The sequence below is a fragment of the Struthio camelus genome, chromosome 2 (genome assembly GCF_040807025.1).
Source record: "Struthio camelus isolate bStrCam1 chromosome 2, bStrCam1.hap1, whole genome shotgun sequence".
In the NCBI taxonomy this organism is placed as follows: Eukaryota; Metazoa; Chordata; class Aves; order Struthioniformes; family Struthionidae; genus Struthio; species Struthio camelus.
This window is the reverse complement of record NC_090943.1, coordinates 63,588,167-63,600,647: the sequence shown is the minus strand read 5'-3', so window position 1 is coordinate 63,600,647 and position 12,481 is coordinate 63,588,167. Positions and strand designations below refer to the sequence as shown.

The following is a 12,481-nucleotide window of genomic DNA, read 5'->3' as shown; positions in this document are numbered from 1 at the left end:
GAGCAATATTGTGACTTTTCAAAATTCATGAGGAGCTGAAGTACTGTGAGAGAAATGCTATAAAATATTTTTGCTTTTCTTTTTAAACTTTGCACACAAAGGAAAGAGAAGTGTTTTCCAAAATCTTGAAAACCATCAGTTTTGTGCATCTAGCTGTCTAGTACAGCTTCGGGACTTGCAAAGACCCAGTCAAAGTCAATTCTGTGTTGCCTCTCTGAGCAATTTGTTTCCCTCCACTGAGGAAATCCTATGGGACTTTACTGGTACCCATTGGTTCCAGAAATTTGGCAGGGAGGCAGCCATTTTGTTCCCCATCAAACTCGCCCAGTGTTTACCATGTTTTAAATCTTAGGAAGCTTTGCATTGTGCTTGGTCCAAACCCGGATGCCAGTAGCTCTATTCCTTGGATTTCTCCTGCATTTGACCTAGTCCAAAGTAGGGCCTGAGCAGGACATTCCCAGCAATTGCATCTCTGGCCTGCTAAGGTCTGGATCTTGGTGCAAACAGCTATTTATGACCTTTCTGCCTGGCACCATGGAGGGATCAGCCTAAGCAGACAAAGGCACTTAAGGGTCTGATAGATGAGATTATGAGCATTGATGGAAGACTGACGTCAAACGCTAGAGGGAGAGGCTCTGAAATTGGGCAAGGAATTCTGTTGGGAAGATTGGGCATAAAAGACAAATAAGGAAGGAAGCCACTAGAGGACAGATGGGAAAAGGCTTTTTGGTGGAGATATGTTAAGGCCGAGGGATTGGATGGGCTTGGACAGCAGCCAAGAGTGGCTTTGAGAGGTGACTGGGGGAGAGACCTAACAGAAGTAAGACCAAGACTTTCTGAAACCAGGATGAGAAGCCTGAAGAAGGAACAAGTGCAACTGGCTGTCCGGAAGGTACAAATAAACAGGAGACAGAACTGGGTCATTTGGATTAAGCGTTGGGTCAGGCAGCCAGACTAATCTGTGCTTGTCCCAGGGGTAGAGCAGGGTTTTATGCTAACCTTGCAGTTGCCTGATCTTAGTACAGCCCCTGGCGTGAATCATAGCTGCTGATGAAATGCCTGCAAACCCAAGGGTATAGCAGCACATCTGCAACCATGCCTATTTTATCTCAAGAACAGCTTGAGATCTACATCAGCCAGGAGCTCCCTGGTTGCCAGAGGAACCTGAGGAGGCCAGACTAGCAGCCAGGGTAACACATACAAAACAAATACCAGAACATTAACTAAACTTCAAGCCAAGCGCGGGTGCCTTGGCCAGTGACCTGAGGGCAGCATCTCCCCACTACCACAGAGAGCCGAGGCTGAGGATGCTCTCTTGAGAAACTCTGCAGAGTTTCATTTCAGGGACTGTTAGCAAAAACATCCTAATTCCTCTCAAATCCTGGGAGAGGTTATAAAGCCACAGTCCCCCTTGTCTGTGGCTTTTTGAGCATAACAACATAGCTATTCATTGGTTAGCACATCTTGTAACACTGGTGTGGGCCGTGTTTCTGCTTCTCTGCCATCTTGGGCAGGAGACGTTGCAAGCTGAAGTGTGCAGAAGGAAATGCAGTGATTTCCCCTTTCCTTATTTTACAGCTTTTGTGGATCAGAGACTGTCCCCTTAGCAGAGCCAGGTGCAAATAGATTGTGCGTGGAACAGACTGCACACCCAGAACTACCAGGAAAGAGTACGTGCTAGAGCCATGCTAGTGCATGGGCATGTATGTGTGTGTGTGTGTGTGTGTGTGTGTGTGTGGACATATTGCCATTAGATCCACTCTAGGTCCCTGTTGTTGATGGCCCATAAATCACTGAAGCTTTAGGCTCTAAAGTAACAGCAGTAGGAACTAACATCAGTGCTATGCTTTTTGTGTTATTTCTTAATGGTGCTCCACAGCAGACTGCCAAGAGCTAAATAGCCATTTTGCCAATGCGGTCATCAGGGACCCCTCCCTCACCCCTGCCCCATGCAGCAGCTCCAGAGAGAAACAGAAAATCAGGAGCCCTTTGAAAGGTACAGTGGAGCACAGAGCACTGCTGGTGTGACATTGTGGTGCACTTGCAATCCAGGGCCAGAGCAAGTTCATTTAGAACCAACCATTCAAAACAAACTATCATTAATTAGTAATCTCCAGAGGCTGTCCTCCCTCCTTGGTGCCTCTCACTATTTCCTCATCTCCCCAGCTAGCTGCAAAAACATCCCTGATTGCATCAGTTTTGATTACTCTTTAGATGAGGAGATTCTCCTTTGGCTAACTAGCATTGTACCCTACACAGCCACTAGGACAGCAGTCTTTGTCATTTGAAGAACACTAGCAATCCTAAAATATTTGATTATTTCATGAAAGAAGGTGCTTGGCATGAGCTTTGGCAAGATCAAGAGCGACTCTTGCATAAGATTTTCCCCCCACTTCCTCATGCCAGGCCTTCAGCTGTTGTAAATTAACATTGGCCCCCTAGGAGATGCAGTCCTGTTTCTACCTGGCACCTCTTAGATTTAGGAGACAAAAGAATCCCAGAACACCAAGAAGGAATAAAAATAACAGCAACAACTTTTGGAAAGAAAGAGGAAGTCTAACAAGCACTATAGTGTAGTCAGGTATGTGGTTTATTGGAACCAGATATTCCCACCAGAAGGATGTGGTAATATTCATTCCAAAGATAATTCAGTCAAGCTTCTTCAATTGTAAGTTCATGTTCAGTTGCTTCCTCGATGTTTTTAAGTTGGCGGAGCACCCATTCTCTTTGCTTCTTCTTCTGTTATGGAGAAGAAAATATTATTTAGGCAACCTAATCCACTCAGATGTCACATGTTTAAAAACAAAACAACAAAATAAGTGCAACAAAAGCATCATAAATAAATACAACTAGATTTGGGATGAAGATTTCAATTTGTTTTAAGCTAAGAAGTCTTTTCTAGCACAGCAGGTAAGTTTTCCTATGAGTTTCTAGGCTGCCCCCAACACACACACAGTAGTACGACTACACTAAAATAGCAACAGAATTTAATGGCCTCACACCATTGGAACAGCTTTTGAATCCTATTTTGCTCTCCCCTCTTCCTTTTTATAGGCATTCCACAGGGCCCTTGACAATAACTGAAGCTGTAGGAATTTGAGATCTCTCATTTCACAAAAAAAGAAAAATAAAGACCTGTGTAAAATCTATTAAACTAAGCTTTCTCCAGGAAACCCTACAGTGACCAAAGGACTGCACCTGAGAAATCATTTGCAACAATTGGAATATTCTTTAAAAAAAAAAAAAAAAAAGCACTGCAAAATGAATTGAAGAAGAAAAAATAGATCGTTTCTTTCTTTCTCCATTTTAAATGCTAATGACAAATTCTCAAGTGAAATCACTAATTTCTTCCCCTTCTTAAGCTTCTCTTGAAAATATTATATTGTTGCACTAGTGTACATGGCTAGTCATGCAGCTTCACAAGGCGAAGCAGATACTGTTTTTGAAAACTGCCTTCCACCCAGTCGGTGATTAGGACTGATACCACACAGCCCAGCTGGTTGTGGCTCAAGTCATACACTTCTGCTCTGTGGGTATTCCTACTGGTAAAGTTGTAGATGTTCTGTTAGACATGCCTGTACTACTAGAAAGGTCTGGATATATTCAGCATTGCAGGAATTAGCTTAGCTATTTCATAACATAGGGACTGTAATTACCACAAGAGCTTTATCAATTTTCTTCTTTTTGGCTTTTGCTATTGGGGGATCTTTTATCCCTGGTATCCCAGTAACCAGCCATGAAAGTCCATGCTTGGGAGTTGCTGTGACCTCCTTAGGTGCTTCAGTGGGAACTTCAGTTTCCACATTTAGGACAGCCTTATCACTTGGATCTTCAGTTGATTCATCCGAGGCCAACACCGTTGAAAGTCTCCTTCTAGAAAATACAGCCCGAGAGCTTTGGCTTATCTCTTCACTTGACTCTTGTGAGTCAAATACTGTTGAAAGCCTTTTTGGGGACATAACTTGAGGGAAGTATGCTTCAACACGTACTGATGATACCTGAGCTAACGATCTACTTAGAGCTGATTTTGGCATTGGGGATCCATAAACTCTCTTACTGGCATCTTGGTCCTTAATGGACTGATTTGTCAAGTCTGTAAGAGATGGCATTGTTCTTGAGAGCTTCGAGTCCACTGGAGTGCTGTGTTTCACCATTCTCTTTTTCAGAGATCTTTTAACATTTAGAAAAGAATCTTCTTCCTCCGACATCTTCAAGTCAGGTTTATTATCTTAAGAAAATAAAAACAAAAAAAAAAACTGGAATCTCTCACTTTGTGAACAATGACACAAATGTAAGATATCTAACTATTCAAAAAACAAATCCAAGGTGTTCCTATTTTCATTGAGCCATTCTGTCTTTACATGAAATTTATTGTTTATATGAATCAATGTTCTTCAAAAGTTTTAGTGTTCAACTTTCAGCATGACTCTTAAGGACAGTGTGCCACACAACACTTGTTCCTGTGCCAGTCCTCAGCATGTAGAGCTCTACATATGCTAGAATTTTTTTGAGCAGTTTAACTGCAACTTCATTAAGACAGTGGTTTCTCCTTCAGAATATATACGTAATGCGCTTTTTGCATTGCAGCTGCTAACACTGGCTAGGTAAATAACTGCTGCATGCAGAGGGGATTAGCATAGTGTAGCAAAAGTAAAAGTTCCCTAGAAAGATGGATGAGGAGGTTCTGAATTCAGGTAAGCATCTCTTACTAAAACTGCCCTTTCATTTTCCCAAAATAGGCATCACAGACCTACCTCTCCTTCCCTCCCACTTGCTCAGTGTTTGACTTAGTTCTCGTGCTGGCCCTGAATTTGATCCTAAAACAACTGTTCTATGTGCAAACCTGTTTTCAGCTGAATCCACAACAATGGCAAGATTTTTTTTGTTAAAGGGTCTGCTGCCCATCCCTAGCTCCCCTTAAGAAAGGAAAGGAACTTGACTTCCTACAGGTGAAGCCTAAGAAATACATCCCAATTAAGATATAGTTAAAGTATTTTAATTGGATGGCAAAGCAAGTATTGCTAGTAATTGTTCAGCTCCTAAAAGTGCATAAAGGAGGTAACAGCTTGTAAGCTTATTCAAAATCCCACAGATCAGAGGCCTTTGGAGGAGGTCAGAAGGTAGAGAAACATTTGCTGAACTCAAAGGCCTCAATTCTCCATTCCTTGGGAATGCCTTGCACCTGTGCAGGGTCTATGAGTTTAGCAGTTTCACATCCACTTTGTATTTCCAGAGAACACAGAGCAAATAGAGAATGAAGACCCTTTAAACTCTTCAGTATAGCAAAACAGCCTATTCATACTCAGGGGGTGGGTGGGTGGGAGGAGGAAGAGGGGAGGAAAAAAAAAAAAGAAAAAGTAAGAGAAAGAAACCTCCTTTTATCAGTTTCATTCAAATAGCCATTTCTTCTTCTCCCACTCCTTAATAGGGATAACTTATAATGATGCCTCATAAGCAGCACTTCCAGCCTAGAGACACTACTTTTCCCTCAGATTACTCTCTCCTTGTTTTGCCAGATTGACTTCACTTAGTCTTTATTATAGGAGCTTATTATATTAGAGCAAATCAGTATAAGAAGGAGTTTACAACTGTGTTCTTTTTTTTTTTTTTAAATCTAAAACACTTATCAGCTGGACATTTTAATGCCTCACCTTTATTCACTAATGAGAAACTTAAGTATTTAATTAAAAGCTATGTTTGCTTTTGAAGTTAACTTTTTAAGAAAGTTTCCTAACAAAGCTTCTGATAGTAACAATAAAATGCCTTTTTTTTGTCTCCACACTTCTTTTTGCACTGCAGAGATACATGCATGCAAACAATAAACCTTTTCCATTCAGTTTTTTTAATAAGACTGTTATAGATAAAGGAGGGGAAAAGTCTAAAATAACAGAAAAAGGTAAATATTTAAGAACATTAGAGTCTACAGTTGGAGAATGTATCCTGTAGCAACTTCAACAAAACAAAACAGCCTTACCACTCCTCCTAAGACCCCTCTGATGTTTTTCACCAGTCTCCTAAATCTTAGGTGATCCAGCTTCAGCTGCTACTTCCATTCTTATAGCCTGTGTAGCTTCCCAGCATCCTTTGTTGCAGAGAGTCCCTAAAACTCACATTTAGAATTTTTGTAGGAGTTTTTCTAGGAGTATTGCTAACTGAACAAACTACTAAATAGAAGTATAGGATGAAATAATCATAGGGAAATGAGGTAGCCAGCATATCTATAAGCTACATTTATTGCTTTTCAGTCTACGCTGCTTGCTGCTTTTTTCAGTCATAGAAGTCTATCTAGTGATTTATTGGCTTCACATAGCTGCTTATGGCACACTGAGGATCTGTCCCAAGACCACTGTTGTTATAGTATATCAGTTCCCATTCTGATTTTACTTTCTGCTTCTGTTATGCTAAGTAAAAATGGGAAAACAAATGCTAAATCTGCCATGAACAAAATCTCTTATTTTAAGGAAAAAAGGTAGTCAGAATAAACTGACAATTATTTTACTATATTCTGAATTTCACAGAGTTTGTAGCTGACGATTGTGGAAACAACAACATTCTGTCTTGAAGCAAAGGATTCCAAAATACTGACTCTTAGATGACAGTTGCACTGGTCTGAAATGGTATGTTTCAGGTGGAGGACCATAATTTTCATCAGCAGAAAAATAAAGCTGGTCTACGCACGGCGCCAGTCAGCTCCCTGGAGGAAGGCAGTCAGTAGCGGATGTGAAAACATTGATATGAGGGAGCACATGTACAGCATGTACGTCTCAGCCAGACACGACCTGTAGACCTTTAAGATCTCAGCTGACCAGACAGACCTGATTTCACAGCTGCCCTGAGGTTGCAGAGCGCATGGAGCACGGCGGGGTGAAGGGCTGAGGTGATCTCACCAGGGTTTGAACCTGTGGTTCCAGTGAGTCTAGGCATTTTGAACCTAATCACAAACCACCCTCTCTTGCTGTATTAATAATTGTACTATGAATAGAGAATTCGAGCTACCAGTTGAATATTTAGGAATAACAGTCTGTCAGTATATGGGGTAAGTCACTAGGTTTAAATTATGTGCCCCTAAGGAACTGAAAGAGAGCTTGAGAAATGGAGGCACTTTACAATCACATGGATTGCACAAGTAAACATCCTGGAAATAAATAGTCTGTTCAGGATAAGCTATTTATTTCCTAAACTCCCAGGAGAGGTCCCTACAGGAATATTTTGAGAACTAAACAAAAACTATTTTGAGATATTTGTGGCAGGGCAAAAAAAAAAAAAAAACTCGCAGTAATATTCTCAGTCCTTTATAATCATAGAGGAGGGTAGACCAGCCCTTACCTCATTTTGAATACTGGTAGTTAGTTTTTAAACTAGTGGCCTTGTGGCTTGGTGAGCAAACCCACTAAGTCAGTGGCATTGTACCTTGCAGAGCTCAGCAAGCCAGTGCCTTATATAGCACAGAGCAGGGAGTGATGTCTTGTCACAGTGTCGCAATGTTTGCACTGTCCAGCCGTGTCAATGGGACATATCATTGCCTCTCCCAGCAAGGCAGTGATGTAAACAACGCTGGGCACTGCGAACCCCCACCAGAACCTTTTTGGTGGCTCCAGGCAAAATTGGCATCATTTCACTAGATCCCGTCAAAAACTCCTGACCATGTCTTCAAGGCTCAAGGTTGCACTTTGCCCTCCCCGCTGTGTTTGCCTTCACTTTCTAGTACATCCACTTCTTGGCATCTCCTGGTCCACCAGCGCTGTCTGTAATTGCACCATTTTATGCCCAGCCTCCTGCCTCAGTGCCTTTTCCCACAAGCCCTGTAAAAATGACCTCCCTCTCTCGCTTGTGAGGCCATTACTTACCGCTTGTTCTAGTTCCTTCCTGAACGCCCTCAAGATATACATTAAAAGATTTGCAAGTTGTTTACCCTATTATCCGCGGCTTCTCTTACGTCATACAGATTTAGTGTTTTATGAAGTGATGGCAAGATGTTACGGGGAACAGGAAAGACGTAGCCATCCAGAGATCAAAGAGAAAAGAGTCTAAGGTAAATATAGGCATGCTAAGCTCAGTAAACCATCTGCAGTGTTGATATTACCTTGGCCTTGGTGTACTTGTAGCCTGGACACGAAATACCGAAACTCAGCCGTGAGTGGTGTCTTGCATGCTTCTTGCTGATTTTTAAAAAAGGACGCATCATGCATCCTTCCCTCACTCCTTTTCATTATGAAACATTCCCCTACTGAAATTGCAGACCTATTGCAGTCCATGGTATGGCCGTCTAACTCCTCTGCATTCTCTGCCTGACATGTTGGAGCAATAACTCGTGGGTCTGGATCCAGCTGTTTGGTCTATGGTTACGTGCTACCTCCTCTTTTACTGTGCCATGTGAGTTGGCACACAATTCCACCAATATTATTATGCAATCTCCATATATTTTATATCCAGGTTCCTGCTGCTTTATGTTTATGGCTTGAAAGATTGCTTTATTGATCTCATTTTAGAAGATAACTTCATCTCTTATTGTAAATTGGTTCCAAAAATACAAAACCCACATAGGAAATGATTTAAATGTCTTCAGTGCATTCCCTTGTGGGAAACATTAATTCTGAGTATTCTGACTTCCAAAATCAACAAAAGTTGGGAAAACCAAAACAAAATAGTGTTTTGTTCAAATTCCAACCCTTTCGTTCCAATTCAAATGCATATGTTCACCTCAAACACATGGGAGTCTGCAATGACTAGATGGCCTCGTCTCGAAGAGGACAAAACTGGAATTATTCATCAGTATAGCATGCTGATATATTTATCAGTATAGCAAAGAATATCATACCTTGCCATAGAATACCTTTTCCCTTAGTGCTCTGCCCTAACCTGAGAAACCACTTTTCCTCAGTTGCTGGTCTATTCATTGCTTGATTTCCAACTCTGATGATGCCACCAACAGGAAAACAACAGCAGGTGTTTTCCTGGAGAGAACTTAGTACTTTGGATGCTGAAGTGACTCTTAGCTCCGATGCTGGTGTAACACCTATGTTGGATTGGATATGTAATTCTAGCGTGAGAAGTCATAACTCTTACAAGTGTCCAAGCAGTTATAAGCTAGATGCAGTCTTGACTCTGCAGAACAGCATTGTATTACTCTGAAGTCTACCCTTCTCATCGCTCTTGCTGCTATCCTGATGGCTTTTGGTACAAAGGGTGATTCCAGCTCAGCGCGCTGCTCTATGTGATGAATCATGATGGGATGATCATTGTTTGGAGGAATGGAAGGAAGGAGGAAGAGCCAGAAGAAGAATACAAGTGGTGGTGGTAGAATAAAAAGATGGTAAAAAGAAGACAAAGAAATGAAGAGAGGGAGACAAAGAGGAAAATGTTTTCCTGAATTTACAGCCATACAGAAAGAATAAGTTAGAGGACAGACTAAAGGAATGGACAAGAAGAAGGAAAAAATATAAGAAAGGAAATTAAACTGTATTTCCCAAATGATTTAGATGACTTAAACCCAGATTATTAGTTGTTTATGGATGAAAATCCCTCGGAAAGGCAAATCCAGTTGAAATGTTCATAACCGTCTCTTCCTGCGTCGATGTTTTGTGTATAGTCAAATCAATTAAGAATGCTCTAAGAACATCAGTCAAATTGAACTCCCCAGTGAAAATAGGAGTGGAACATCTCCTTTGCAGATACTAAAATTGAAAACAGCAGGGCGCTTCAGCACGTACTAATGTCTACAGCTTTATTGCCTGCCTTAGTCGCTCCAGTGTTACGATTCAGTGGGCTACGTGAAAGGAGCGGCATCTTCGTCCCTGGAAGTCACAGGTTCCTTGGGCAGCTGCAGACGTTGCAAGGGGAGCAGTCGAGCACTCCTTGGGGCATTAGCCTCTCTATATGTATGAAGTTGCACACAGGAGCCCAGTGGCATCTTTCAAAAGCACCTTAGCACTTTATTTCCACTTATTTCAGTAGGAATTACATTCCTGGGCACTACCGAAGATCCCAAGATTCGTGATAGGGTATTTAATAGGGACAGCCATTTTGTATGTGTGTTCTGAAGTCACTTTGCTGAAACCTTTGGAAGCCAAGGATCAAATGAATTCTTTGTTAAATAAGCTCTGTACTTTTCAACGCTTGAAAAGCACCTCTGTACATTTAAGACCTTGTGCTCCAACAGCTTTAAAGTTTGGGTCTTTTGGAGAAGTTTTCTCATAGTCAGTAGAAAGCTGAATTGTGATGTTACTATCATCAGTGAAACAAATGGCATTTCTTATATCAGTAGCAGGGAAAAGGTACCTTTGCATCTGTTGGAATAGCCTGTTTCAGCATAGCAACGACTTTTTTTCTGGCCAGAGACAAAGTCAATCTTTGGCTGGGCTGTCCAGGAACAGATCTGAGTGAGAAACAATTCCCACTCCAACTCCTGCCATAGGAGCATCTCACAAACAGCCTGAAGGGGAGGCCTCAGGGAATTCTAGACAGATGGTTTGGTGGTTTCATAAGCTACTAGGAAAAAAAAAAAACTGTACTAGCAGTATACTGAGTCATGGCTTGTGTTTCAGGTTACACAGTTCCACTTATTTTGGGTACTGTACCCCTGCTATGGCAAAGACTGTCTAGCTGGACAGTAAATCTGATTTTGAACACTCAGAAATACAGTCTTGATATCCTGCTAAGGTTTTGTGCTTGCTCAGAAAGTTAAAACCTTATTTAAATGTCTTAATCCCCTTCGAGGTCCGTGACAGTTTGAAAATCAATGTGATTTAGGTCTTTGCCTCGGAACCATTGCAAATATTCTTAAATGCTTTTAATCTAGACATTGAAGTACGAAAATTTTCCTCCAAGCCCATCATTTGCAGGGTTCCGAAGTTAGCATTCTGCTAGCCAATTTTTTCTGCTTTAATGTAGCATTAAGACTGAGTAAACAAAAGCCTTAAGGAGTGCTCCTTTACTTGTGTGTTATAGCTCACCTGGACAGATCAGAATTCAGAGGCAAGGACAGAAATCAATTCCATGGCCTCTGCAGGACCTAGCTCTCCCATCAGATACAGTGCTTGGCATCCATCTGAGAGGAGGATTGGGTTGTGAATATTTATAGATGCTGCTACATTCTAATGAGAAAGCTTACAGGCATTAAAAATTGTTGACTGTTTTGGTTAAACAAGTTTATAATACACAAATAGCCATTCTGAAAACGTTCCAGGGAATGCCAAATTGAGAAAAGTCTCTTTTTTATCCAGAGGTCTGGCTGATTAATATTTGACTTTAAAAAGTCTAATTACCTCAGTGGTAAGAAACTAGGTACACTTTAGTAGCCATAGAGGTCATTCACCTTCACAAAATCAATGTGCCACCATCTGCCTTTGTAATTACGTCAATGATTCCTCTTCATTTTATGCTTACCCAGTTTAGTCTTACCAGAATGCCACGATGTGTTCTATCTCCATGTTGTTTATTCACTAGACGGTGTCCTATACACTTTCTACGTGTTTCTACACCCCAGAAGTCAATCTGAGTTAATATTCAACGGGGACCTTTCCTCAGTAACTTGCTGTGTGTTTTCTGATATGACTGCTCCTTTCTAATTATGTTGGCAGTGCTGCTGAGGAGCACAGACTATCATTGCCAAAGTTCAATAAACATACAGAGTAACTATAGAGTTTGGGGGAAAACAGTCGATGATGCTTTCACGACCTTTGGCAACAGTATGAGCACAATTTGGTGAATGCCAAACAAATGTCTAGCTTCAAATCTCTCAGCGACCAGAACATGATGAATTTGCTTTACTTTATTACATCTAATAATAAACAAAAAAATGCTATGTTTGTGCAGTGCAGTAGCGTGGCCAGACTGAGTGTAGTCCTGTGCAGGAGGTTGGGCCAGATGACTATCAGTGGTTCTTCATTGCCTTATTAGAATTGCTCAGACAAATCCGCAGGTGATCTAAGGTGAGGGAATGCTAATGAAGTCACTGAAGTCACACCGACTCAGGGAAGCAGAGCCTTTGCGATCGGGCAGCTCTTCCACTTTGTATGTGGCAGTGGAGTAATCAATATGGCAGACGGTTTCTATGACAGTACTCATCGGCATCTTCAAATCATGCCTACTAAATGAAAAGGTAAACATTTATAATAGTCACAACTACTAGGTCATTCTATTTCTTCATCGCTAGTTCACTATGGCTAAATCTAGCAATAGCAGATTAATGTCTGCTTATGAGTATAGAAACAGCATAAGCTTAGGAGGTTCACATTAAAGCAAGGTTAAATGTGTCCTTTCTGTTTCCTCTGAGCCTTGAGCCTGAAAACATATTCAAACTATGAAAACCTAAGCAGCAGACAGCAGGAATAATCCGCAGAGGACCGGATGTTTAGGATAAGACCAGGACTCCTAAGTAGTCTGGTGTACCTCCAGCTCCCCATCCTCAAATGTTCTCTCCACAGTTCAGTGGGTTTAATGAGTGCCAGAATTGTCACAGACAATTTCCACTACATGGCTC

General features: G+C 41.3%; 1 protein-coding gene across 1 annotated transcript; it reads right to left on the bottom strand.

The window, feature by feature from the left end:
- Positions 1–2,575: 2,575 nt before the first annotated feature.
- On the bottom strand, positions 2,576–4,222 carry CCDC201 (coiled-coil domain containing 201). Its single transcript, XM_068933820.1, has 2 exons — positions 3,657–4,222; positions 2,576–2,739 (listed from the first exon to the last, which is right to left on the bottom strand). Exons 1-2 carry the CDS (start codon positions 4,206–4,208, stop codon positions 2,653–2,655), a joined length of 639 nt encoding a protein of 212 aa, XP_068789921.1. The 5' UTR covers positions 4,209–4,222; the 3' UTR covers positions 2,576–2,652.
- Between the last annotated feature and the right edge of the window lie 8,259 nt (positions 4,223–12,481).